At 49.1% G+C, this 25,454-nt stretch overlaps 2 protein-coding genes across 2 annotated transcripts; both read right to left on the bottom strand.

Annotated features, from left to right (window-relative positions):
- Positions 1-749: 749 nt before the first annotated feature.
- Positions 750-11,613, bottom strand: rps18 (ribosomal protein S18). Its single transcript, XM_072475479.1, has 6 exons — positions 11,467-11,613; positions 9,593-9,691; positions 7,300-7,386; positions 4,349-4,450; positions 2,297-2,388; positions 750-870 (listed from the first exon to the last, which is right to left on the bottom strand). Exons 1-6 carry the CDS (start codon positions 11,467-11,469, stop codon positions 795-797), a joined length of 459 nt encoding a protein of 152 aa, XP_072331580.1. The 5' UTR covers positions 11,470-11,613; the 3' UTR covers positions 750-794.
- Positions 11,614-19,671: 8,058 nt separating this feature from the next.
- LOC140390366 (chronophin-like) lies at positions 19,672-25,076 on the bottom strand. Its single transcript, XM_072475477.1, has 2 exons — positions 24,451-25,076; positions 19,672-20,274 (listed from the first exon to the last, which is right to left on the bottom strand). Exons 1-2 carry the CDS (start codon positions 25,037-25,039, stop codon positions 19,940-19,942), a joined length of 924 nt encoding a protein of 307 aa, XP_072331578.1. The 5' UTR covers positions 25,040-25,076; the 3' UTR covers positions 19,672-19,939.
- Between the last annotated feature and the right edge of the window lie 378 nt (positions 25,077-25,454).

Genomic DNA, 25,454 nt, shown 5'->3' with positions numbered 1-25,454 from the left:
CAAGCAGGTGGGGGAGGGACAAAATAAAGGTGAGACGCCATCAGTCTCACCAATATCCTGCCAGTCAGACAATTTGGAAAATTCTCCTGCCACCAGCAATGGAGCTGCGAGCGGAGGTTAAGTTGGAAAAAAACGTAAGAAAATTAAGCTAGGGGAAAAAAATGTACCAATTCCCAAGATAACAAACAAAGCTCCTGGAGATCGCAGCTACCCGAAATGTCAGTAGACACACTGAGAGCAAAGGTGATGTTTCCCTGTACGCCCAATCACAGCATGCTGTTTCCTCTCAAAGTGATGAATGGGATCCTCCTCTCTTGGGGTTTCCCCAAATTTGGACTGCACAAGGCAGGAAACGTCCTTTCCAGCAGTCACACTTTTACCCCCCCCCCCCCCCCCCGTCCTTTCCAGCAGTCACACTTTTACCCCCCCCCCCCCCCCCCCCCACCCTTTCTCCAACAGCCTCGACTGTGACAAAACGGTCTGCCTTCAGCACGTTGCGGGAACAAACGATGATAAATGATGAATTCTCCAGCCCATTAACTACAAGTAGGAAAATTATACTCCGGGGATCAATAGTCAGGACTGGGATAGAGCATAAACCACCAGCGCAAGTTACGCTGGCTTACCAAGTGGTTGCCAGAGTGGGAAGGAGGAGAGAGAGAAAGAGAGACGCCAGCAAAATGCCTTACCGAGGACGTGACCGACTGCAGCAAGTTCATAAATTAACCAACTCACACACATGCCATGTGTCAGATTAATCGAACATTTATTGACACATTTGACAGTTGAAATATTTACTTCTTCTTAGACACACCGACTGTGCGTCCTCTCCTGCCTGTGGTCTTTGTGTGCTGGCCACGTACACGGAGACTGTAAGGGAAGAAAGAAAAACAAGATAAAAATTCAGAAATATAGTTACAGGCTCACTAAAACCGGTTTGGATTGTCGAGCTGATGTATCGAAGCCTGAAAGAACCATTAATTGCAGGCTGGATGTACAGCAATTAATTAATTACTTTACAAAGCGTCTTTCATTTGAAAAACATTCACAACAGGTGATCAGAAGGCCTCTCAAGCCTTTCCCACCGTTTAATAAGATCTTGGTCGATCTGAAATCCAACTCCACGTCCCTCTCTATTTTTGGCCATGAGAAATCTGCCAATCGCAGGTTTAAAACAGCCAGCTGACTGAGCATCAATTGCCACTTGCGAAAGAGTTCAGGACTGCCACAGCTCCATGTGTGCACAAGAAAAGCAAGGTGATCACAGGAGCGGCGGTTGAACAAAAGCCAGACGGCAAACCACAGAAACACCAAGCTCCGCACGATCTCAGGGAGGGGAGCTTGGAGGATACGCAGGAGGGCGTCAAAATTACAGCAAGAATCGTCGACTTTGACAGCGCAGGGGGAAAGGGAAATTGTCCCTACGCCAAGCCGCGACGCATTCAGGTGGTCTGAAGTATTAAATCTGGAAACTAGCGATATTCAACAGACTCCCCCTTTTACTTCTTTCACGGTTAATCTCTTAAGGAAACATGGTGGAAGACAGGGGGCTATGAACCAGCGGTCCACTCGGCCCCTCAAGCCTGCTTCGCTATTCAATAAGGTGACGGCTGATCTGACTGCGCCCTCAGCTCTGCATTCGGTCTACCCCTGATAAAGAATCTATCTGCCCCTGCAATAACAATAGTCACTGACCGTCTCCACCGCTCTCCAGGGAAGACAGTTCTAAAGGTTCACCACCCTCAGAAAATTTCTCATCTGTCTGAAGGAGGAGGCCCTTTATTATTTTTAACCTGTGTCCCTTAGTATCACTTGTGCGAACCTTCTTTGAAGCAAGAGTACGGTTTGCACATCAGATACTCCCATAGACAAACACTCAAATACGGAGTCCTGTGCTCACCCACCCCAGAGACAATGAGGACAACCTTGGGAGCACATTTACTGGTCAACTTGTAAAGTGCAGTTTACACAGCATCGATAGGCCCAAGCTTCCTCCCGTCCAACACCTTTCAGCACTCAAAAGGGTTCACCAAAGATTGCAGAAAATCTCCCAACTTCCACGAATTTTCCACCAAACAACTTTGAGTGAACAGAACAAAGTGGGTCTGTGCTGCAAAGAAAATGTGTGCCTGATGAAAGCTCAAGGACCAACAATCCCATCCCAAACCTCAGATAGCACTGCCCCAACCAGAGGGATGGGTGATAAATCGCAGGTCGAGCCAGGAAACTCACGCCCCATGAAATAAGTTTTAAAAGTCAGGGAACAGTAACACTCCCAAAGCAGTGTGATTCTTACCCCCAGAAGTGCCGCAGACCCCTGTGTGCGCGGATCTTCTTCAATCGCTCCAGATCCTCACGCAGTTTGTTGTCCAGGCCGTTGGCCAAGACCTGAGATCACAGAACAATAAATAAAAAGATAAGTGCCTACGTGCAAGGGAGAGAGAGAGAGAAAGAGAAGCGGAGATGTATAGGGAGGGAATTCCAGAACATAGGCAACGTAGCCACCAACAGTGGATGTATTACAATTGGGAATGCACTGTAGAGGCCTGAATTAGGAGTGTAGATATCTCAGAAGATTAGAGAGAAACAGGGGGCTGTGGGAGGTTAGAGAGAGATAGAGGGGGTTGTGGGAGGTTAGAGAGAGAGAGAGATAGAGGGTGTTGTGGGAGGTTAGAGATTTGAGGGGGTTGTGAGAGGTTACAGAGAGAGAGATAGAGGGTGTTGTGGGAGGTTACAGAGAGAGAGATAGAGGGTGTTGTGGGAGGTTACAGAGAGAGAGATAGAGGGAGTTGTGGGAGGTTACAGAGAGAGAGATAGAGGGTGTTGTGGGAGGTTAGAGAGAGAGAGAGATAGAGGGTGTTCTGGGAGGTTACAGAGAGAGAGAGTGTTGTGGGAGGTTACAGAGAGAGAGAGAGGGTGGTGTGGGAGGTTAGAGAGAGAATGAGGGAGATTAGAGAGAGATAGAGGGGTTGTGGGAGGTTAGAGAGAGGTAGAGGGGTTGTGGGAGGTTAGAGAGAGATAATGGGGTTGTGGGAGGTTAGAGAGATAGAGGGGTTGTGGGAGGTTAGAGAGAGGTAGAGGGGTTGTGGGAGGTTAGAGAGAGATAATGGGGTTGTGGGAGGTTAGAGAGAGGTAGAGGGGTTGTGGAAGGTTAGAGAGAGGGAGAATGAGGGGGTTATGGGAGGTTACAGAGGGAGATAGAGGGTGTTGTGGGAGGTTAGAGAGAGATAATGGGGTTGTGGGAGGCTAGAGAGAGGTAGAGGGTTTGTGGGAGGTTAGAGAGAGGGAGAATGAGGGGGTTATGGGAGGTTAGAGGGAGATAGAGGGGGTTGCAGAGATAATGAGGGGCGAGGCTAGGCAGAGATTTGAAAACAAGGACGAGAACGTTAAACCACAATGGTACAAATAATGCTACAACATTGCATACCTGCGTGGAATTATATAGATATCTGGTTGAGCATATGGTCGATTTGTATGTTGTAGGCTCAGTACAGCATATTCCGGACCATTCCACCAGTGTTCATGGACTATCCGAGTCACCCCTCACCTAAATACATCTCACCTTATCTGCAGGTCTTTCATTCTGGCTCAATGAATACTGCCCCCTGCCCCAACAGTCACCCCCAGTGGATATAGAGGCCGATCAATATGGCCAAGGGTGGGATTCATTTCCTCATGATAGACTGGTTGATGAATAGATTCAGACAATGTAAGCAGACACAGGGGAACGAGGGAGGCTTTCCCCTGCAAGCACGCACAATGATCACAAGCTGGCATTGTGTGAAACTCAGCCCCTGCAAACAATTAAAACATTCCTCTGCAAAAACTCTGAACATTAAACGGGTTTAGATGCAAAAGCTCCAATTACAAACGCGCCACTGTTTGTTGCCAGGGACGCGACATAGACAATGTACCCCCCCTCTATCTAGTGAACTCCGCGGGGCGGCACGGTGGAGCAGTGGTTAGCACAGCTGCCTGACGGCGCTGAGGACCTGGGTCCGATCCCGGCTCTGGGTCACTGTCCGTGTGGAGTTTGCACATTCTCCCCGTGTCTGCGTAGGTCTCACCCTCACAATCCAAAAAGATGTGCGGGGTAGGTGGATTGGCCATGCGAAATTGCCCCTTAATTGGGGAAAAATTGGATATTCCAAACTTACTTTTAAAAATACATCCTCATTATCTAGTGAACACCTCCCTAAACCTCACCTCGACATTAGCTGCACAACCAACCTCCCATTACCACTGCCTAATGTCACACTAGACCAAGACAGATCACAGAGTAGCTCGGCTGGCGAACAGCCACCCCAGTGGGAAGCAACCTGGCTCCAAGTAACAATCTATCCCGTACCTGGCTGTATTTTCCATCCTTAACATCCTTCTGCCTGTTCAGAAACCAGTCGGGGATCTTGTACTGACGTGGGTTCTGCATGATCGTTATAATGCGCTCGACCTGGAGGGAGGAGGGAAGAGAGAGAGAGAGAGGAAAGTTATAACCTTGCCGCTCAACCCAACCCGGGCTGACTTTCTCCAAACGCACTAACCCCCCAATGACTCTCCAATCCAATATCAACTCACCTACCTACACAAGCAGATATTAGGATCTGGCCAGCTGAAAGCATGGCCACCAACAGTGAAGCTATTGCTGAGTCTGAGGGGCGCAGCGAGGGTGGAGGTGATAGAGGCCATGGGACGATTGAAAACCTAGGACGTGGATTCTAAAAACCAAGGCACTGATTGACCAGGAATCAAAAGGATGAAGAATTAGGACAGGTCTAAAAGTCGCATTATTTTTGTAAAGTTAGTTCAGCTAAAAGTAATCTTTCAGCGTATATAAAGAACTCCCCAAACCCTTGGATGAATCAAAATTGACACAGCGATTGTGGTGTTCTGCGAACGTAAAGGGCTTGTTAAAAGGTACCATTAACGCAGCTAAACATCTAAAAAAGATGATTCCATGTCAGTTGGGTAACAATTTAATCGCACAGAATTTACAGCAGAGAAACAGGCCAACAAGTCTGTTGCTTGCGTTTAGGCTTCACAGATCTCTGCCTATCCACAATATATCCTTCCATTCTCCCACCGCCACCCCCATGTTTATCTAGCTGCCCCTCACAGGCATTGTACTATTCCTTGCGGATGTCTCACCACTCTCTAGGCAGTGGTTTCACTTGAATTCCCCACTGGAATGATCAGTGGCTCCCACATATTTATGGCCCCCAACTTGCCCATGAAAAAAAAAATCATCAACTTTACAACCCGATCCTATTGAAGCTCTTCATAATCCCTCAATCCTAACCCCACTGGAAATTATACAACCCAGCCCCCTCCAAATATCTAAATACAACGCTCACCATGACTGGACAGGGCAGAGAAACTAATTCAGAGCGAGCAAACCGAGGGGTAAACGTGAAATCTACAATGGACTGGTGGTTGGGAGAGGAATGTAAAGGGTGAAGACGATGCACCGACAAATAGTCGCCTAAAATTTCCCATTTAACAGCTAAAACCAAACTATTCGAGCAGCGGACAATTGAGGACATACATGGAGGATCGGGCTCGTTTCGAAGTGTAATAAAATATTATAATCCCCAGTCGCCCAGTGGCAGCGTTCCATCCGGTGCACGTGACACCCGGGGCTGACGGACACAGGAGGGATCCTGAACAGTCTCAACAAGGTGGATGTGGAAAGGATGTTTCCTCTTGTGGTTGAGTCCACAACTAGGGAGCACTGTTCTCAAATTAAGAGTTGTCCTCTTAGGACAGAGATGAGGAGAATTTATTTCTCTCGAGGGTTGTGAAACTTTGGAACTCTCTCCCTCAGAAGGGCGGGGGGGGGTGGTCAATGAATATCTTTGAGGAGGTAGATGGGAAATGTGGAATTCGAGGTACAAACTGATCAGCTATGGTCTGATTGAATGGCAGAGCAGGCTCGAGAGGCTGAATCGCCTACTCCTGCTCATAATTCTTATGCTACTTAAGCTCAACATAACCTCCTTGCCCTTACACTCTGTCCCTACTAATAAAGCTTAATTTGTTAATTAACAGTGCAATTGGCATTGTCCATACCTCTGCACACACTACTCTGACATCTACCCCGGTCCCACTGTGAACAATTCCTTCCGCCGTCCTACATAACGGAGGAACTTTGATACTAATCGAAAACAACCTCTCTCAAAATGTTGCAAAGACTAAGGAACTGATCATCGACTTCAGGAAGCGCAGCACGACACACACTCCCGTCTGCATCAATGGCTCCGAAGTGGAGATGGTCGATAGCTTTAAGTTCCTGGGGGTCACCATCACCAACAGCCTGCCCTGGTCCACTCACGCTGATGCAACAGTCAAGAAAGCCCAACAAGGTCTCTCCATCCTACGGAACCTAAAGAATATTTTGTTTATTTTTAAAAATAAATTTAGAGTACCAATTATTTGTTCCAATTAAGGGGCAATTTAGCGTGGCCAATCCACCTACCCTGCACATCTTTGGGCTGTGGGAGTGAAACCCACACAGACACGGGGAGAATGTGCAAACTCCACATGGACAGTGACAGAGGGCAGGGATTCGAACCCAGGTCCTCAGCGCCACCGTGCTGCCCTGAACCTAAAGAAATTTTGCATGTCTGCATCGACTCTCACAAACGTCTACAGATGTGCGACAGAGAGCATCCTATCTGGCTGCATCACAACTTGGTATGGCAACTGCTCGGCCCAAGATCGCAAGAAACTGCAGAGTGTGGTAAACTCAGCTCAATGCATCACACAAGCTTGCCATCCTCCCATTGATTATGTATACACCTCCCGCTGCCTCAGGAAGGCAGACAGCATTATCAGAGACCCTTCCCACCCAGGTATTGCCTTCTTCCAGACCCTTCCATCAGACAGAAGGTACAGAAGTCTGAATGCCCGCACATCCAGACACAGGAACAGCTTCTTTCCCACAGCTACAAGACTCCTCAACGACTCCCCCTCGGATTGATCTGTTCACTGCAAGAACACTATTCACGACGCCCTATGCTGCTTTTGCTCATGTATTTGCTTTGTTTGGCCCCTTGTTCCGCACTGTAACCAATCACTGTTTGTCGATGTACCATTTGTCAATGTTCTCTGTTAATTATTCTCCTGGTCTACTATGTACATACTGTGTACGTTCCTTCCGCCGCAGAAAAATACTTTTCATTGTACTTCGGTAAATGTGACAATAAATCGAATAACATAAATTCACTGCTGGATTACAGAAAAATAGATGGCCAGTGGAGAAGCCGCAGATTAATTAGCAGAGTCAAGTCTGGCCTGCCTTACCTCATCCTCCGAGAGCTCCCCGGCTCTCTTGCTCAGGTCGATATCAGCTTTTCTCAGCACCACGTGAGCGTAGCGCCTCCCGACACCCTGACAACGGGAGCAGACAATCAGAATCAACAACAGTCTTCAGAGACCATTGCTCATGAAATAAACATTCTCCTGTTACTAGGCTTTAAACTGACCAACACCAGGCCACCATCACCTGCACACAGGCAATGGTACATAACCGTTAGGGAGAGGAGACAATAAATCTCACCAATACCATTTCATTGTCGAAATGGCCTGGCTGCTTGTTTGTTAGCCCTTGCGGTTAGGTCATTGTGATGGATTGACTAGTCTGTCAGACTACACCCTGGTAAAATAGCACATGTTCTGTACAAATAGAACCAGTGTGTGAAAAGTACTCTTGTGGCTTTCTGAGAGAGGGCATCCAATTGAGCCCAGTGCTCTCAGGAACACACTCACTGGGGTTTTCCAGAGTCTGTTCTCTAATGCCCCACAAGCTGGCCATTGCGGAACAGAGCATCTGTGATCATATCAAACGGCCGAAGGCTGACAAGGGGCCCAGTGGCTCACACCGGGCACATAGCGGCGTGGATACCACAGCACAAGCTGGTAACAGCAGGCGGGACTGGGTGACCAAGTGTGCAGGGCACTGCTGAACAGGAACAGCGGGATTTTTCAGCCGCGCTCGCCGCAATAATCATCACGGACATCATTTAAAGGTTTGATGACCTCGGGCAGGAATTTCCGGTCTCAGGGCGCACGCAGCCAAAAAGTCCCGCCCATTAAGTCAACCACATAATAATAGTGGGTGGAGTGTGGGGAGCTTCCACAACATCAGGAATCCCTGCATCGATACGGAAATGAATCAGTTACGATTGTCTGGGACGCGAGGGGTTTTGCAGTCCTGCAGCATGGTAGCAAAACGCAGGCAGTGGCTAAAAGTTTCCGACTGAGACTCACACACAACGATCCATCCAACGGGCAATAAATGCTGGGCCTAGCCAGCGACATCCCGCAAATTATTTTTTAAATGTCATGGGTTCAATCCTGGACAGTGAGAGCTGGCTATTGCTGATGATGGCAGCAGTGAGAGCACGGAAAAAGCTATGACCATCCAGAGGAGTGAGAAAGGAAGGCCAGAGTTCTCCCACCAGGCCACTCTTTAACCTCCCAACCCAGCAGTAACCACACTCCCAATACTTGGGGCAAAATGTGTGTTGGAGTGCCCTAACTGGAATGGATTATAAACCATGTCAGGGCCAGGGCAACAGTGGTTTCTATTTCCCACAGGCTCCCAAAAATCAGGGGCGATTCCACAAAGGGCAACTGCATGCAGCACAACAGCGAAGAGTTAAACCACAGCGATCTGCCAGGTGACTCTCAGTGTACACCAGCATGAGCACAGGCACTTCGATACAAATGCTCCCCACCGGCACCCCTCCCCAAAGCTGGCATTCCCCCCCCCCCCAAAAATAATACTTCTTTTGAAGGAAAACTTGGCTGCTGTTTATGATATTTAAACTACATTAGGGGAAAACTGAGGAGGCTATCATCCAGTTTCACAAAAAGAGTTACAGAATAAAGCCTTGCTAGCGGCAAGGGTGGACAAATCAAATGTGACTTTTTTTGAGTCTGCCAGAATGAGGCAGTTAACCTGGTTGCCACACCAAGGACACTAAACCCAACTCAATCTGCAGCAAGAACACAAATCAGACCCACACACCACTACCCAACAGGGACTCAAATATCAAAACATTCAGCACCTTTCACAGCCGCCCGTTGCTCCCAAGTGCTCGACAGCCAATGGTGCTTCCGACATGCGGTCACCGCTGTAATGCATTAAAGACAGCAGGCAATTTTCCCACAGCAAGCTTCCGCGGCCGCAATGTGGTCATCGCCACATAATTTGATTTCAGAGCTTTTGATCGAGGGAACAAATATTGCCTCGGGCGCTGGGGATAACGCTCCTGTTCCTCTTTTAAAGCAGAGCCATGGGACCTTTCATAGCCACCCAAGAGGGCAGGAGGGACCTCGGTTTAAGTCTCATCTGAAAATCCCGACCTCCGACAGCGCAGCACTCCCTCAACACTGCATCGGAGCGTCAGCCTGAGTTGCTGAGCTCAACTACTGGAGCGGGACACGACCCCGGAACCCCGGAATGCAAATAGCTCCCAAGCGAGCTGCAGGATAGATGGAACCTGCTCAACAGTACAGCAGACGACAATCTCCAACATTCTGAACGACACCACGCAGAGCACAATCGTTACGAGGGGCTATCGATTCTCACCTTGATGGCGGTGATAGCAAACGCGATCTTCCTTCGCCCATCAATATTGGTGTTGAGGACGCGAAGAATGTGCTGGAACTTTTCTGGAATAACCAACGACTAACAGGGGGGGAAAAGAAACAAGGGCAAGTTAGCAAAGAATCAGTCAAAGGAAAAAATATTAAATCTTACTGTGCAATAATCCACCAGATGTTCTACACATTCAACACACTTCCCCACAAACCTGCCAGCACGTTAAAAGACAATACAAGTGTTTCGACAGGGCAGCAAAGCTTATTATTGATGGCACAACACTGGAGAACTGGTCGGGTTTTAAAACTGCAAGCCGGTCGTTCAGCACCTTTCAAGAAATTTCATTAGTCCCACTTCCTGCGCTCTTTCCCTGCATATTTTCTCACCCCCAATTTGAAATGATGAAAATGCCGAGAGCTGTAATGCATGGTATAGGCAGATTTGAATCGTAGCTTTCCAAAGGTGGTTGGATAATGATTCCAAGACGATTGCAAGGGCACAGGGGAGAAAGCCAGAGGAGCGGGACCAGGGAAATACCTCATATAGAGAGATAGCACAGGAAAAGACTGGCCATATGTAACTCACTCTATGATTCTTTCAAAGTATCGATCCAATTCCCCTTTGAAGGCTTTACTGAATCTGCATCCATTAACTGACCAGCACAAATCCTAACCGCACATTGTGAGGAAAATCGCCCTCCCTGGTTACTGACCTTGCAGCCAGTCACATTCATTATCTACTCTAAAAACTTCATTTTAAACGCCTCGATCATATCTTCCCCATCTCTGCTCCAAGGAGAACAATCCCAGCTCCTCCAGTTAATTCAAGCAATTGGTAATTCCTCATCCTCAGAGCCATTCTTCCACCAGCTAGGAAGAGCCAGTTTGGCATCTTTCACATCCTCAGACTGGTCCAAAGTGCTTTACAGTTGATCAAAGGCTTTCGAAGCACAGGCACCTTTACAATCCAAGAAACGCGCCAGACAATTTGTGCACAGCAAGATTCCGCAAACAGCAAAGCTATAATAATGTGCTCTTTCGATGATCTTCAAGGAGAGATAAATATTCGGTAGACACCAGGCAATACCTATTCTGCCCTTCTTTAAACAGCGTAACTACTGACAGGACCGTGGGCACAACATTTTGTCTGAAAGACAGCGCACCTCCCAGACACTGCTGCACTCCGACCTAACTCCACTTGAACAACATGCTTTTTATGTTTCATTCTCTGGAGGGGGGGGGGCCTTAAACACACAACCTGGTGACGAACAAGTCAGAGTCTCCATCCACTGAGCCATGGTTGATGGTTGGGGGGGGGTGCAAAAGTAATGTTTATTGAAAGTTGACCAAAACCTCCAGGTTACATGGCTACAGACTCACAAGGCACAGGATGTTTACGACACAGACCCTGCCCCGATGTGGAGAGCAAGATTTCGCTTGTGGAACATCTAGAACTTGGGGGTGAGAGTTTATATGGGGGGGTGGGGGGGTAAACAGACCAATCCGGGTCACATTGCTGTCTGTGGGATCTTGCTGTCCACGAGTCGGCTGCTAAGTTTTCTACGCTATAGCAGTGACTGCATCTTAAAATAAATAAAACCTTCCAACTGGCTGCAGAGTACTTGCTTTCTGGGCAAGTTCAGATACGCGAATGCGCGCCTCCTCCCCGGGTTCCCGGTTACTCCAGCTCGCTGAAGCCTGAGCCGGAGGCTGCTCCTCCCTCCCGCAAATCATCGTGGCAATGGCCCCCTCTCCCCACTCCCGGGGCCCCGCCGCGGCCGACGCCGCCGCTCCCGGCAGCTGCCGCCTGCCCCGAGCGGCCGATGGCGGCCGATTGGGCGGGGGGGGCCTCTCTGGACTCACCATGATAGCAACCGCAGTCGCTCGGCCGGGAAAGAGAAAGAGGAAGTAGGTCCCGCGGTTTTATTCGACCGGGCGGCCGACATCCGGGCGAGTGCCTGTCCTCCCCGTCAAACCTCCCCCAGAGAAAGGGAGGGAGCAAATAGAGTTCCGACTCTCAAAGTCTTCAGTGCCACTCCCTGCCTTTCCCCGTAACTCCCTGCACATTGTTTCTCCTCGAGTAGTAAGACATCTTACAACACTAGGTTAAAGTCCAACAGGTTTGTTTTAAATCTAGTACTCAATGCCTCTGTTGGACTTTAACCTGGTGTTGTAAGACTTCTTACTGTGTCCATCCCAGTACTGTGGTGATATGCATCACTGTAAATACACAAGGGGTTAATGTAAATACACTACAACTAAGTAGAGGGAGCACCGGAGAATGACATGCAGACATACAGCTAATGAACACTTAGAAAGGACACAACCAATGAGCAGTCAAGGCACCCAGAGGTGACACTACCACAAGGGGGCATTACACAACCCATATATAAAAGCCATGATGTGGAGATGCCGGCGTTGGACTGGGGTGAGCACAGTAAGAAATTTTACAACACCAGGTGAAAGTCCAACAGGTTTGTTTCGATGTCACTAGCTTTCGGAGCACTGCTCCTTCCTCAGGTGAATGAAGAGGTATGTTCCAGAAACATATATATATAGACAGATCTGTAAAGATTTAATCACCTGCTATTGCTCGCATTCCAAGCATTGTCTGGCATCTTTGAATCTGTCTATATATATGTTTCTGGAACATACCTCTTCATTCACCTGAGGAAGGAGCAGCGCTCCGAAAGCTAGTGACATCGAAACAAACCTGTTGGACTTTAACCTGGTGTTGTAAAACTTCTTACCGTGCATATATAAAAGGACAGGGCACACATGCTCTGCCTCTTTCCACAGGCGACACTTAGAGAGTAGGACAGGGGCAGATCAGAAGCATCACATCCACCACGTGGCTTAGAGGAGACTGGTTAGTTAGACTGAGTTACTATAGCAAGATTAGCAGGAGTCAAACTCATAGAGAACTGTGTTAATGGTTCAATAAATCACATTGAACTTACTTCAAAGTTTGGAGTATCTTTTGGTCAAAGCTGCATCGAGTTGCTGCCTGTGTTATCCCCAGAGTACATAACACAAGTCCAACGCCGGTATCTTCACATCATCGCTTCATCTGATATCCTCTCAAACGCCTTGATTGAACCTGCCTCCGCCACACGTCCAGGCAGCGCATTCCAGACCCCAACCACTCGCAGTGCGAAAAATACTTTTCTCACATCGCATTGGCACTTGCACCATCTAGTTCTTTTGAGAGCGGGAACTGTTTCTCCCCATCTACCCTGTGCAGCAGCCCCATGGTTTTGATTTCAAATCTCCCCTCGGCCTTCTCCTCTCCTCAGATCTATCCTCAGAACTGAAGTTTCTCATCTGAAACCATTGTTGTAAACGTCTTCTGCACTCTCTCCAATGCATTCCACCACTTCTTTCCTGTCGTGTGGCACCCAATATTCCAGCCGAAGTCTAACTAATGTCTTGTATAAGTTCAGCGTAACCTTTTTGCTCTTGTATTCTATACTCCTATTAATAAAGCTCTCTCCACCTGTCCTGCCACCTTCAATGATCTATGCTCATGTACACCCAGATCCCTCAGCTCCTGCAGCCCCTTGACAATTTTACCCCTTAATTTATATTGTCTCTCCATGTTCCTCCGACCAAAGTGCAAAACCTGCAGATTGTTAGTATGGACCGGGTATGCCGCAGCAATTACCCCATTGATATTTTTTGTTCTCAAGGGAATATTGCAGATTCTGGCAAACACACCACAACTTGCATTTCTATAGGTCCTTTAATGTGGTTAAACATGCCAAAAAGCTTTAGGGGATTAATTATCCAACATTTGACACTGATCTCATTGATGGCAGAGCAGCCTCGATGGGATGAATGGCCTACTTTTGCTCCGATGACCTATGGTCCTATGGACCGCATATTAGGTCAGGTGACCAATAGCTCAAAGGAGTTAGTATTTGATGAGCATCGTCAAGGAAAGGATTACAATAATAACTTGTATTGACATGGTGCCTTTAACATAGTAAAACATCCCCAGCTGCATTCTTCACGGGGGACTTTTTAATTGAGACACGTCACTGAGCCACACAAGGAGATAACCATAAGGTAGATGATCAAAACTTTGGTCAAAGAGATAGTTTTATAGGTGGCACCTTACAGAATATAGAAGCTACAGCACAAAAAGGAGGCCATTCAGCCCATGTTGTTTGTGCTGGCTCTCTGCAAGAATAATCCAAATAGACTCACTCCTCTCTCTGCCTTTCCCCCTGAGCTCTTCAATTTATTTTCCAGGTGCTTATCCTCTTAAAAGGTTCAATTGAACTTTCCTCCACCGCACTCTCAGGCGGTGCATTCCAGTTCAAAACCACACACTACGCAAACAACTTTGCCCCATAACCCTATTGCTTCTTTTCCATTCATCTTAAATCGGTGTCCTCTGGTTCTAGTGACTATTCTGCCAGTGGGAGCAATTTCTTGCTATCTACTCAGTCTAGACCTCCCCCTCCCCCACCCCCCAATTATTTTGAACATCTCTATCAAATGTCCCAAGGAGAATAACCTCAGCTTCTCCTATCAATTTGAACTGAAATTGCTGTTGTCTGGAATCAATCTTTTCTGCACCCCCTTTGAGGGCTTCACATCCTTCCTAAAGTGCGAGGTCCAGAATTGGACACAGTAGTGGCCGAACAAGTGCTTCATAAAGGTTCATCATAACTTGATTCTATGAAAGTCCTTGCTTTAGTACTCAGGCCTCTATTCATGAAGCCCAAAATTCCATATGCCTTCTTAACCACTTTCTTGATCTGCTCTGCTATCTTCATTGATTGTTCATGGGCATTGCAAGGCAAGGTCTCAATAGGCTGAATGGCCTCCATCATAGAACGTAGAACATTACAGCGCAGTACAGGCCCTTCGGCCCTCCATGTTGCGCCGACCTGTGAAACCACTCTAAAGCCCATCTACACTATTCCCTTATCGTCCATATGTCTATCCAATGACCATTTGAATGCCCTTAGTGTTGGCAAGTCCACTACTGTTGCAGGCAGGGCATTCCACGCCCTTACTACTCTCTGAGTAAAGAACCTACCTCTGACATCTGTCTCATATCTATATCCCCTGAATTTAAAGCTATAGCCCCTCATGCTAGACATCACCATCTGAGGAAAAAGGCTCTCACTGTCCACCCTATCCAATCCTCTGATCACCCTGTATGCCTCAATGAAGTCACCTCTTAACCTTCTTCTCTCTAATGAAAACAGCCTCAAGTCCCTCAGCCTTTCCTCATAAGATCTTCCCTCCATACCAGGCAACATTCTGGTAAATCTCCTCTGCACCCTTTCCAATGCTTCCACATCCTTCCTATAATGCGGCGACCAGAATTGCACGCAATACTCCAAATGCGGCCGCACCAGAGTTTTGTACAGCTCATGACCTCATGGCTCTGAAACTCAATCCCTCTACCAATAAAAGCTAACACACCGTACGCCTTCTTAACAACCCTCTCAACCTGAGTGGCAACTTTCAGGGATCTATGTATATGGACACAGAGATCTCTCTGCTCATCCACACTGCCAAGAATCTTACCATTAGCCCAGTACTCTGTCTTCCTGTTATTCCTTCCAAAATGAATCACCTCACACTTTTCTGCATTAAACTCCATTTACCACCTCTCAGCCCAGCGCTGAAGCTTATCTATGTCCCTCTGTAACTTGTAACATCCTTCCGCACTGTCCACAACTCCACCGACTTTAGTGTCATCTGCAAATTTACTCACCCATCCTTCTACGCCCTCCTCCAGGTCATTTATAAAAATGACAAACAACAGTGGCCCCAGAGCAGATCCTTGTGGCACACCACTAGTAACTGGACTCCAGTCTGAACACTTCCCATCAACCATCACCCTTTGTCTTCTTCCAGCTAGACAATTTTTGATCCAAACTGCTAAATCTCCCTGAATCCCATGCTTCCGTATTTTCTGCAGTAGCCTACCGTGGGGAACATTATCAAATGCTTTACTGAAATCCATATACACCACATCAACTGCTTTACCCTCATCCACCTGTTTGATCACCTTCTCAAAGAACTCAATAAGGTTTGTGGGGCACGACCTACCCTTCACAAAACCGTGTTGACTATCTCTAATCAAATTATTCCTTTCCAGATGATTATACACCCTATCCCTTATAAACCTTTCCAAGATTTTGCCCACAACAGAAGTAAGGCTCACTGGTCTATAGTTACCGGGGTTGTCTCTACTCCCCTTCTTGAACAAGGGGACAACATTTGCTATCCTCCAGTCTTCTGGCACTATTCCTGTAGACAAAGATGACTTAAAGATCAAAGCCAAAGGCTCAGCAATTTCCTCCCTAGCTTCCCAGAGAATCCTAGGATAAATACCACCCGGCCCAGGGGATTTATCTATTTTCACACTTTCCAGAATTGTTAACACCTCCTCATGAACCTCAAGCCCTTCTAGTCTAGTAGCCTGAATCTCAGTATTCTCCTCGACAACATTGTCTTTTTCCTGTGTGAATACTGACGACAAATATTCATTTAGCACCTCTCCGATCTCCTCGGACTCCAAGCACAACTTCCCACTACTGTCCTTGACTGGCCCTACTCATTCTTTTATTCCTGACATATCTATAGAAAGCTTTAGGGTTATCCTTGATCCTACCTGCCAAAGACTTCTCATGTCCCCTCCTGGCTCTTCTTAGCTCTCTTTAGGTCCTTCCTAACTAACTTGTAACTCTCGAGTGCCCTAACTGAACCTTCATGTCTCATCTTTACATAAGCCTCCTTCTTCCTCTTGACAAGTGTTTTGACTGCCTTAGTAAACCACGGTTCCCTTGCTCGACCACTTCCTCCCTGCCTGACAGGTACATACTTATCAAGGACACACAGTAGCTGCTCCTTGAACAAGCTCCACATTTCCATTGTGCCCATCCCCTGCAGTATTCCTCTCCATCCGATGCATCCCAAGTCTTGCCTCATCGCATCATACTTGCCTTTCCCCCAGATATAACTCTTGCCCTGCGGTATATACCTATCCCTTTCCATCACTAAAGTAAACGTAATCGAATTGTGGTCACCATCACCAAAGTGTTCACCTACCTCCAAATCTAATACCTGGACTGGTTCATTACCCAGTACCAAATCCAATACAGCCTCGCCTCTCGTTGGCCTATCTACATACTGTCAGGAAACCCTCCTGCACACATTGGACAAAAACGGACCCATCTAAAGTACTCAAAATAGTGTTTCCAGTCAATATTTGGAAAGTTAAAGTCCCCCATAACAACTACCCGGTTGCTTTCGCTCCTATCCAGAATAATCTTTGCAATCCTTTCCTCTACATTTCAGTGCTGAGATGACTCTATATAACACTATGATATATATCCCTGGTCTCTGTGTTCTCACAACCTCTTTCGAATTGTAAAACGTCTTAAAAGAGAAAAGGGAAGCAGCGAAGCGGAGAGGAAGTTCTGGAGCTTTGGGATCTTTTAAAACTTTAAAATGCAGGTCATCAGATCCAGATTTGTGACCCAGTAGTCCAGTTAATGTCTCCACTTGCACTGCATGATTTCTTTAAATTCTTTTTTTCTAGCTAGTTCCCCATTATATCTGAAATGTATTTCATCTCACCATCAGAGACACATCCAAAATATCTGTTCAACAATTTCCTTGTTCACCCATTATAATTTCACCTGTTTCTGCCTTTAGTGGGCCCCAAGGTTAGTTTCACTTATCTCTCCCGGTTTACATACCTGTAGAAACATTTAAAATGTTTTTGTGTCTCTCGTTAACCTCCCTCCTGTTTTCTTGATTAAATTGTTTGGTCCTCCTTTGTTGAATTTTAAAATCCTCCCAATCCTCAAGAGTGGCTGATTCAGCTGACCAGCCTGTATTGTGTCTGCAGCAAGGGCAGTTTGCGTGCTCTGCAAATGGTTGACTTGGCTTTGGAAAGTGCTTTATGGAACCAGATAGGCCAAAGACAGTGAAGCAGCGGGCCTGAATCACGGACTAATTTGCGAGGGACCCTTCTCAGGCCGTAAGGAATCAGGGAGAGTGCGCACAACTAGAGATCTGGAAAGCTTTCCTGCACCAAAGGGGCTGATAAAGGTTGCATCTCTAACCAGAGGAGAAATAGGCTAACACTGTTCATTTTACTATTTAATTGAAAAAAAAAGGAGGGGAAAATTATCCTCAGAACATCAAGGCAGCAGGAGGCCACCTCTCCCCTCAGACCTCTTCTTCCATTCAATGAAATCAGGGTCCAGATGTGAACTAATTCCATTCATCCTCCTTCGCCCAAAATCCCTTCATATGTTTTAACCTGCAATTGAAATACAATCAACTGCTGATGGCGGAAGAGAATTCCACTTGTTGATTGATTGATTTGATTTATTGTCACATGTAGCGAAGTACAGTGAAAAGTATTTTTCTGCCGCCGAGGAACGTACACAATGCGTACATAGTAGACACAAGAATAATCAACAGAGAACATTGACAAATGGTACATCGACAGTGATTGGTTACAGTGCGGAACAAGGGGTCAAAGCAAATACATGAGCAAGAGCAGTATAGGGCATCGTAAATAGTGTTCTTACAGGGAACAGATCAGTCCGAGGGGCAGTCGTTGAGGCTTGTAGCTGTGGGGAAGAATCTGTTCCTATGTCTGGATGCGCAGGTCTTCAGACTTCTGTACCTTCTGCCTGATGGAAGAGTCTGGAAGAAGGCAATGCCTGGATGGGAGGAGTCTCGATAATGCTGTCTGCCTTCTTGAGGCAGCGAGAGCTTTATACAGAATCAGTGTGGGGGTGGCAAGTTTGTCTGATGCATTGGGCTGAGTTCACCAGTCTGCAGTTGCTTGCAATCTTGGACCGCGCAGTTGCCATCCCAGGCTGCGATGCAGCGGGATAGGATGCTCTCTGTCGCACATCTGTAGAAATTTATGAGTCGATGCAGACATGCCGAATTTCTTTGGCTTTACAATTTTTGCGTGTAGAAATGTTTCCTGACTTTGTTTCCGAGACATCTGCCTCTGCTATTTTTTTTTCATAGACTGTAGTGCAGAAGGCCATTCGGCCCATCGAGTCTGCACCGGCTCTTGGAAAGAGCACCCCACCCAAGGTCAACACCTCCACCCCATCCCCATAACCCAGTAACCCCACCAACACTAAGGGCAATTTTGGACACTAAGGGCAATTTATCATGGCCAATCCACCTAACCTGCACATCTTTGGACTGTGGGAGGAAACCGGAGCACCCGGAGGAAATCCATGCACACACGGGGAGGACGTGCAGACTCCGCAGTGACCCAAGCCGGAATCGAACCTGGGACCATGGAGCTGTGAAGCAATTGTGCTATCCACAATGCTACCGTGCTGCCCTCTCAACTGCATTCTCCAGTCCTAAGTGACAGCAGTTTCTCCCTCTATCCCATTTCACTGAGAATTGCGAGTCAAAAACTTTGATGAGATGCAATAAAGGGGATCGAGTTGCAAACCACATTTGGGTTCAGAATAGGTTTCTCTTATACTGGACTGAGTTAAGATCCCCCTGCCCCCAGTGCTGCTAATTGCTGGAAGTGATAGCTGACACTGGTGCAGAAAGGGCAACATGGTATTGAGGAGGGAATTCTACAGCTTAGAGCCCAGGTGGCTGAAGGCATGGGTGCCAATGGTGGAGCACTTAAAATTGAGGGTGCACAAAGGTGAAATTGGAGGAGCGCCCCTCCCCCTTCATATTATAAATGAAAGTTAGGGCGGCACAGTAGTTGGCACTGCTGCCTCACAGCACCAGAGACCCAGCTTCGATTCTGTATTTGGGTGACTGTGTGGAGTTTGCAGGTTCTTCCGTGTCTGGGTGGGTTTCCTCCAGCTGCTTGTTTCCTCCCACAATCTAACGATGTGCAGGTTAGGTGGATCGGCCATGATAAATTGCCTGTCACTGTCTGGCGATGTATGGTGAGATGGGGCTGCAGGGATAGAATGCTCTTTCAGAGGCTTGGTGCAGACTCAATGGGCCGAATAGCCTCTTCTGCACTGTAGGGATTCTATGGTTCTAAGGTGTAAAGACGGGATTGCAATGAGTCACCAAAGAGATGTTTAGCAGTTTTATTAGATCCGGCATTGATTAGCAAACAGCAGCAGAAAGGAAACACTTGATTATTTTTTGGGTATCCTCCTGGTCCTCCGTTAGCCGGCCAAAACCCGACTTTTTGATTAACTTCATGGCATCTTCACAGCCTCCGCGAGGGAGGGTTGCGAGAGTCTGCCAGTCTGTCAGAAGCAGCTCTCAGGTGCTTTAGTTCAACCCAAGGCCTGACAATCGTCCTGCGAGGGACGTGGGCACCAAGCCATCTCTTCAATCAGTGCTCCAGCAGGGGAAGGAAATCGGCAATGCTGTCCACATAGAAGTCGGGCACCATCTTTCTGTCGTGCGGGAGGTCGCTGGCCATCTTAGCCTGTACCTCCTGCAGGCTGGAGACGCCGGTCAGGGACAGCACCGTCCGCATACCACAGTTGGCGCCGAAAAGGATGTCCGTCTCCAGGCGGTCGCCGATCATCAGTGCCCGGGCGGGATCAATGGCGCCGTCGCCTCCTTCGCTGGCGATGTAGTCGAACATGAACCGACTGGGCTTTCCGATCACCACAGCCTTGCGGCAGGACGCCACCTCGAGTGCTGCTGTCAGGCTCCCGGTGCCTGGAAAAGGAAAGGACGCACGCTTTGATTCCAGCCGTTTAAATCCTGGCGCTGCACCCCTCCCCAGTGTCCATCTCACTCCTTCTCCCAAGACTATGGCCACAGGCGGTAAGACCATACGAATTTTGAGCATCAGTAGGCCATTTGGCCCTTCAATCATGCTCCCCCATTGAATAAGATCATGGGCTTATCTTCCATCTCAACTCTACCTTTCCACACTATCCCCATGTCCCTTAATACCCCAAAATCTATTACATACTTGAATATATTTAATGCCTGGGTATCTCTGGGGTACCTAAGAAATATGGGCAGTAGTAGTCCATTCAGTCAGAGATGAAGGTGGTGGCACAATGGTATTATCACTGAGCTAATAACTCAGAAATCCAGGGTACTTCTTTGGGGACCAAAGTTCGAATCCCACCATGGCAGGTGGTGAGAATTCAATAAGCTTCTGGAAATAAAATTCCAATGACGTCAATGAATCCATTGTCGATTGTTGTAAAAACCCAGCTTGTTCACCAATGTCCCTTCAGGGAAGATCTGCCGTCCTTACCCGGTCTGGCCTACATGTGACTCCAGATCCACAGTAATGTGGTTGACTCTTAAATGGCCTTGCAAACCCTCAGTTCAAGGGTAATTAGGGATGGCTGTTGGCCATGCCAACATCCCATGAAAGAATGAAGAAAAAAAAGATGTCCTGCTCCGAATGTGTCCACTTTCCTGCCTTCCCTAAGCCACCCCCAGAACACTTGTAGATAAAAATCTCTCTAATCCAGCCTTGATTGAATTCAATGATCTAGTATCCACTGCTCTTTGTGGAAGATAATTCCAAACACCAATGACCCTCAAAGAATTGCACCTCCTCCTGTCTTAAATGGGAGGCCCCTTATTTTTAAACTGTGTGATTACTCACGAGTGATTATTCCCTCAATATCTACTGTCAAGCCTCCTCAAAATCCAATGCGTTGATTAGATCACCTTCCATCCTTCTAAACTCCCAGTAATTATTGTCCCTCCATTCTGATGACCCAGCCTCCACTACTCTCTGGGTAGAAAATTCTCAAGACTCGCAACCCTTTTTGAGCGTAGCTCTGGTCTCTTTCCTAAACAGCAGACCCCACATCCTGAAAGTGAGACCCTACTGTCTCCTACATTCCCCAGACACACAAGTAGAGCTGTGCACCCTCCTTCCCTTTGGTGCAGAAAAGGCACAGGTTGGGATTCATTCTAGAAAGAGATGGGTGGCCTGATACAGCACTTAAGATTTGACCAGTGAAATATTGAGACGTTTCAACTTGTGGGTATGTCTGGAACTGAGGGGGGGGGGAGGGGCACAAATATAAAATAGTCACTGGTAGATTTACAGGGTAAGCAAGAGGAACTTTGTTACCCAGGAAGTGCTGAGAATGTGCCACATGGGGCAGTCGAGGGGAGTAGCAGAGAGACATTTAATGGGAAGCCAATAAGCACAAGGGAGAAAGCAATAGGATACACAGATGGGGCAGATGAAGATGGGTGGGAGGAGGTTCACATGGAGCACAAAGACTAGCATAGAACGTTTGGGCCGAACAGCCTGTTTCTGAGCTGGGTGTAATTATCTGGCGATGCTGACCCAAGGTCCGTAGGCCGGCACATTTCCAGAAGGATTAGGTTATGTACCGCCCTCTCAAAGATGTTTGAATTCTTACATTACCATTCCGCTTAATTGATCTAAAAAAACATTTGTCATGATTGATAGATGGAACCTAAAATTAGTTAAACGCCAGGAAAAAAATTATTTTTGTCCATTTCAGCAAACCTGACCATTAACTTTTGATGTGTACAATCGTTTCCCCCCTAGGAGCTAGAATTGCCCCTCAAGAGTCCAAAGATGTGCAGGTTAGGTGGCGTTACGGGGTTAAGGGATTGAGAGAGATCGGGTCTCTTTCAAAGGATCGCTACAGACGCGATGGACCAAATGGCTTCCTTCTGAACTGTAGTGATTCTAAGAAGCAGTTACTGTTGTCATGTAGGAAACATTATTTGCGCACAGCAAGCCCTCACAGAGATATAATAATCATCTTTTTATTTTCACAAGTAGGCTTGCAATGAAGTTACTGTGAAAAGCCCCTCGTCACCACATTCCGGCACCTGTTCGGGTACACAGAGAATTCAGAAGGTCCAATTCACCGAACAGCACATCTTTCGGGACTTGTGGGAAGAAACTTGAGCACCCGGAGGAAACCCACGCGGGCACGGGGAGAACATGCAGACTCTGCACAGACAATGACCCAAGCCGGGACTCAACGGGACGGGACCCAGGAGCTGTGAAGCACAAGTGTTACCCACTGTGCTGTAATGGCCGGATCATCTATTTTTGTGATATTAGCTGAGGGATAACTACTGGCCAGGTTGCTGGGGACAATTCCACTGCTCGGTCCGTTGAAGTAGCGCAATGGGATCTTCCACTTCTAACACACAGGACCTCAGTCTGACGCTTCATCTGAAGGATGGCAATTCCAGCAGTGCAGCACTCCCTCAGTACTGCACTGGGAATTTTAATCTAGATAGCTCAAGCCTCTGGAGTAAGGATCAAACCCACAACCTCCTGACCCACAGGCATACGGTGCCACCGAATAAGGTTGAAGGTCTGTGGGCCATCAAGGCGGCACTTGGTTGGGAACCGAGACGGATAAAGAAATGGAATTGTAAACATGGATTAGCAGGGCAAAAGGCTTTTTTTTTAAATAAAAGAGCCTGGTTAAAGGTATGAACAGCAAACAAAGATTAACTGCATCAGCGGTAGCATAGTGGTTAGCACAATTGATTCACAGCTTGGGTCACTGTTCTCCCCGTGTCAGCGTGGGTTTCCACCCACAGTCCAAAGATGTGCAGGTTAGGTGGATTGGCCATGCTAAATTGCCCTTAGTGTCCAAAATTGCCCTTAGTGTTGGGTGGGGTGACTGGGTTATGGGGTTACGGCGTGGGCTTGGGTAGGGTGCTCTTTCCAAGGGCCGGTGCAGACTCGATGGGCCGACTGGCTTCCTTCTGCACTGTAAATTCTATGATTTCTACGAAAATAGCAACTAAGCAAAGGACCCTCACTCGTAATCGAATACATTGTCTGTAACTTGCTGTACTTTTCAAGGGCAACTGCCGACAAAACAGAAAATAACATGCAGCTAATTTGCAGGACTCCGCGAATGAAAGAAAAAAGCATGCTCGGAAAGAACCCACCCCCTCCCCGCCGCACCAGGACTCATATCATTTTTTTTAAACTGAAGGCTCCTTACCACCCTAGATTGGGATACAACCCTCATGTGCACCCACCTCATGGTGCTGGCACCCTTCCCGTCAAAATTGGGTGGTCCGGGCAAGGGGGGGGGGTGTCAGAGAGGGTGGTCCTGGCAAAGGGGGGGGGGAGGGATGGAGAGAGGGGAGGAGGAGGTGGTCCTGGCAAAGGGGGGGGGGGGAGAGGAGGTGGTCCTGGCAAAGGGGGGGGGGGGAAGAGGAGGTGGTCCTGGCAAAGGGGGGGGGGGGGAGAAGAGGAGGTGGTCCTGGCAAAGGGGGGGGGGGGAAAGAGAGGGGAGGGGGGAAAGAGAGGGGAGGGGGGGAAGAGAGGGGAGGGGGGGAAAGAGAGGGGAGGGGGGGAAAGAGAGGGGAGGGGGGGGAAAGAGAGGGGAGGGGGGGGGAAGAGAGGGGAGGGGGGGGAAGAGAGGGGAGGGGGGGGAAGAGAGGGGAGGGGGGGAAGAGAGGGGGGGAGAGAGGGGAGGAGGGGGGGAGAGAGGGGAGGAGGGGGGGAGAGAGGGGAGGAGGGGGGGAGAGAGGGGAGGAGGGGGGGAGAGAGGGGAGGAGGGGGGGAGAGAGGGGAGGAGGGGGGGAGAGAGGGGAGGAGGGGGGGAGAGAGGGGAGGAGGGGGGGAGAGAGGGGAGGAGGGGGGGAGAGAGGGGGGGGGAGAGAGGGGGGGGGGGAGAGAGGGGGGGGGGGAGAGAGGGGGGGGGGGAGAGAGGGGGGGGGGGAGAGAGGGGGGGGGGGAGAGAGGGGGGGGGAGAGAGGGGGGGGGGAGAGAGGGGAGGAGGAGGTGGTCCTGGCAAAGGGGGGGGGGGGGGGGGGGAGAGATAGAAAGAGGGCGGTCTGGGCAAGGGGGCAGCTTGGAGCAGGGAGGCAGCAGCCATCCCGACAGGCGGCGGCTCTCACCTGGAACCACCCTCCCTCCTGGCCGACGGTGCCAGGGGTCAGGGTCAGTGGCCAGCAAGAGGCAGCGGGGGTCCTGCAAGTAGCCGCAGGCCCGGGACAGGCGGCCGAAGCTGATCTGCTCGTCGTAGCCGACCAGGACGGCCTGGACGCTGGTGGGCGGCTCCTCGTCCGCCTCCTCCTCCTCCTCCCCGCCGCCCAGCACCCGCAGGCCCTCCGCCTGCAGCTCGCCGCACAGGCCCGGGCCGCCCAGCACGTAGACCGGGCCGCGGGCAGGCAGGGCCCGGCGCAGGTAGAGGGCCGAGCAGCGGGCCGCGCCGAGCAGCTGCCGGGCACCGACGGGCAGGCCCAGGCCGCGGCACTTGTCCAGCAGGCCGCGGGCCGAGCGGCTGCCGTTGTTGCTCAGCAGGTAGACCCGCTTGCCCAGCGCCCGCAGCCGGCTCAGCAGCGGCGGCCCGCCGCCCAGCGCCCGGGCCCCGTCCCACAGCACGCCGTCACAGTCCAGCACGAAGGTGTCGACGGCGGCCAGAAGCTCCCGGGCCCCGCTCTCGCCCAACAAGCGCCGGCAGCCGCCGCTCCCGGCCGCCGCCATCAGGCCCGAGGAGGCGGTGCCCGCCCCCGGGACGGCATCCGATTGGTCCGCCCGGCAGGCGGGAGACGCCCCCAACGTTGATCGACAACCCGCTCAGCCAATCGCAAGCGGCGGCAGTGACGTCTCGTCGGCTGACTGGCGTTCGATTGGCTGAGTGAGATCCCGCCCCTGAATCGTCAGTCAATTAGATCGGGTCACCCAGGCCGTCAATTGGCCGCTTGCCGCCTCAGACAATCAGAGAGCTTCCTCCTGAGACCAGGAGACATAGGAGCGGAAGTAAGGCCATTCGGCCCATCGAGTCCACTCCACCATTCAATCATGGCTGATTTCAACTCCATTTACCCTCTCTCTCTCCATAGCCCTTAATTCCTCGAGAAATCAAGATTTTATCAACTTCTGTCTTAAAGACACTCAA

The sequence above is a fragment of the Scyliorhinus torazame genome, chromosome 14 (genome assembly GCF_047496885.1).
Source record: "Scyliorhinus torazame isolate Kashiwa2021f chromosome 14, sScyTor2.1, whole genome shotgun sequence".
In the NCBI taxonomy this organism is placed as follows: domain Eukaryota; kingdom Metazoa; phylum Chordata; class Chondrichthyes; order Carcharhiniformes; family Scyliorhinidae; genus Scyliorhinus; species Scyliorhinus torazame.
Note: the sequence above shows the minus strand (reverse complement) of the source record. Positions and strands in the feature narration are given on the sequence as shown.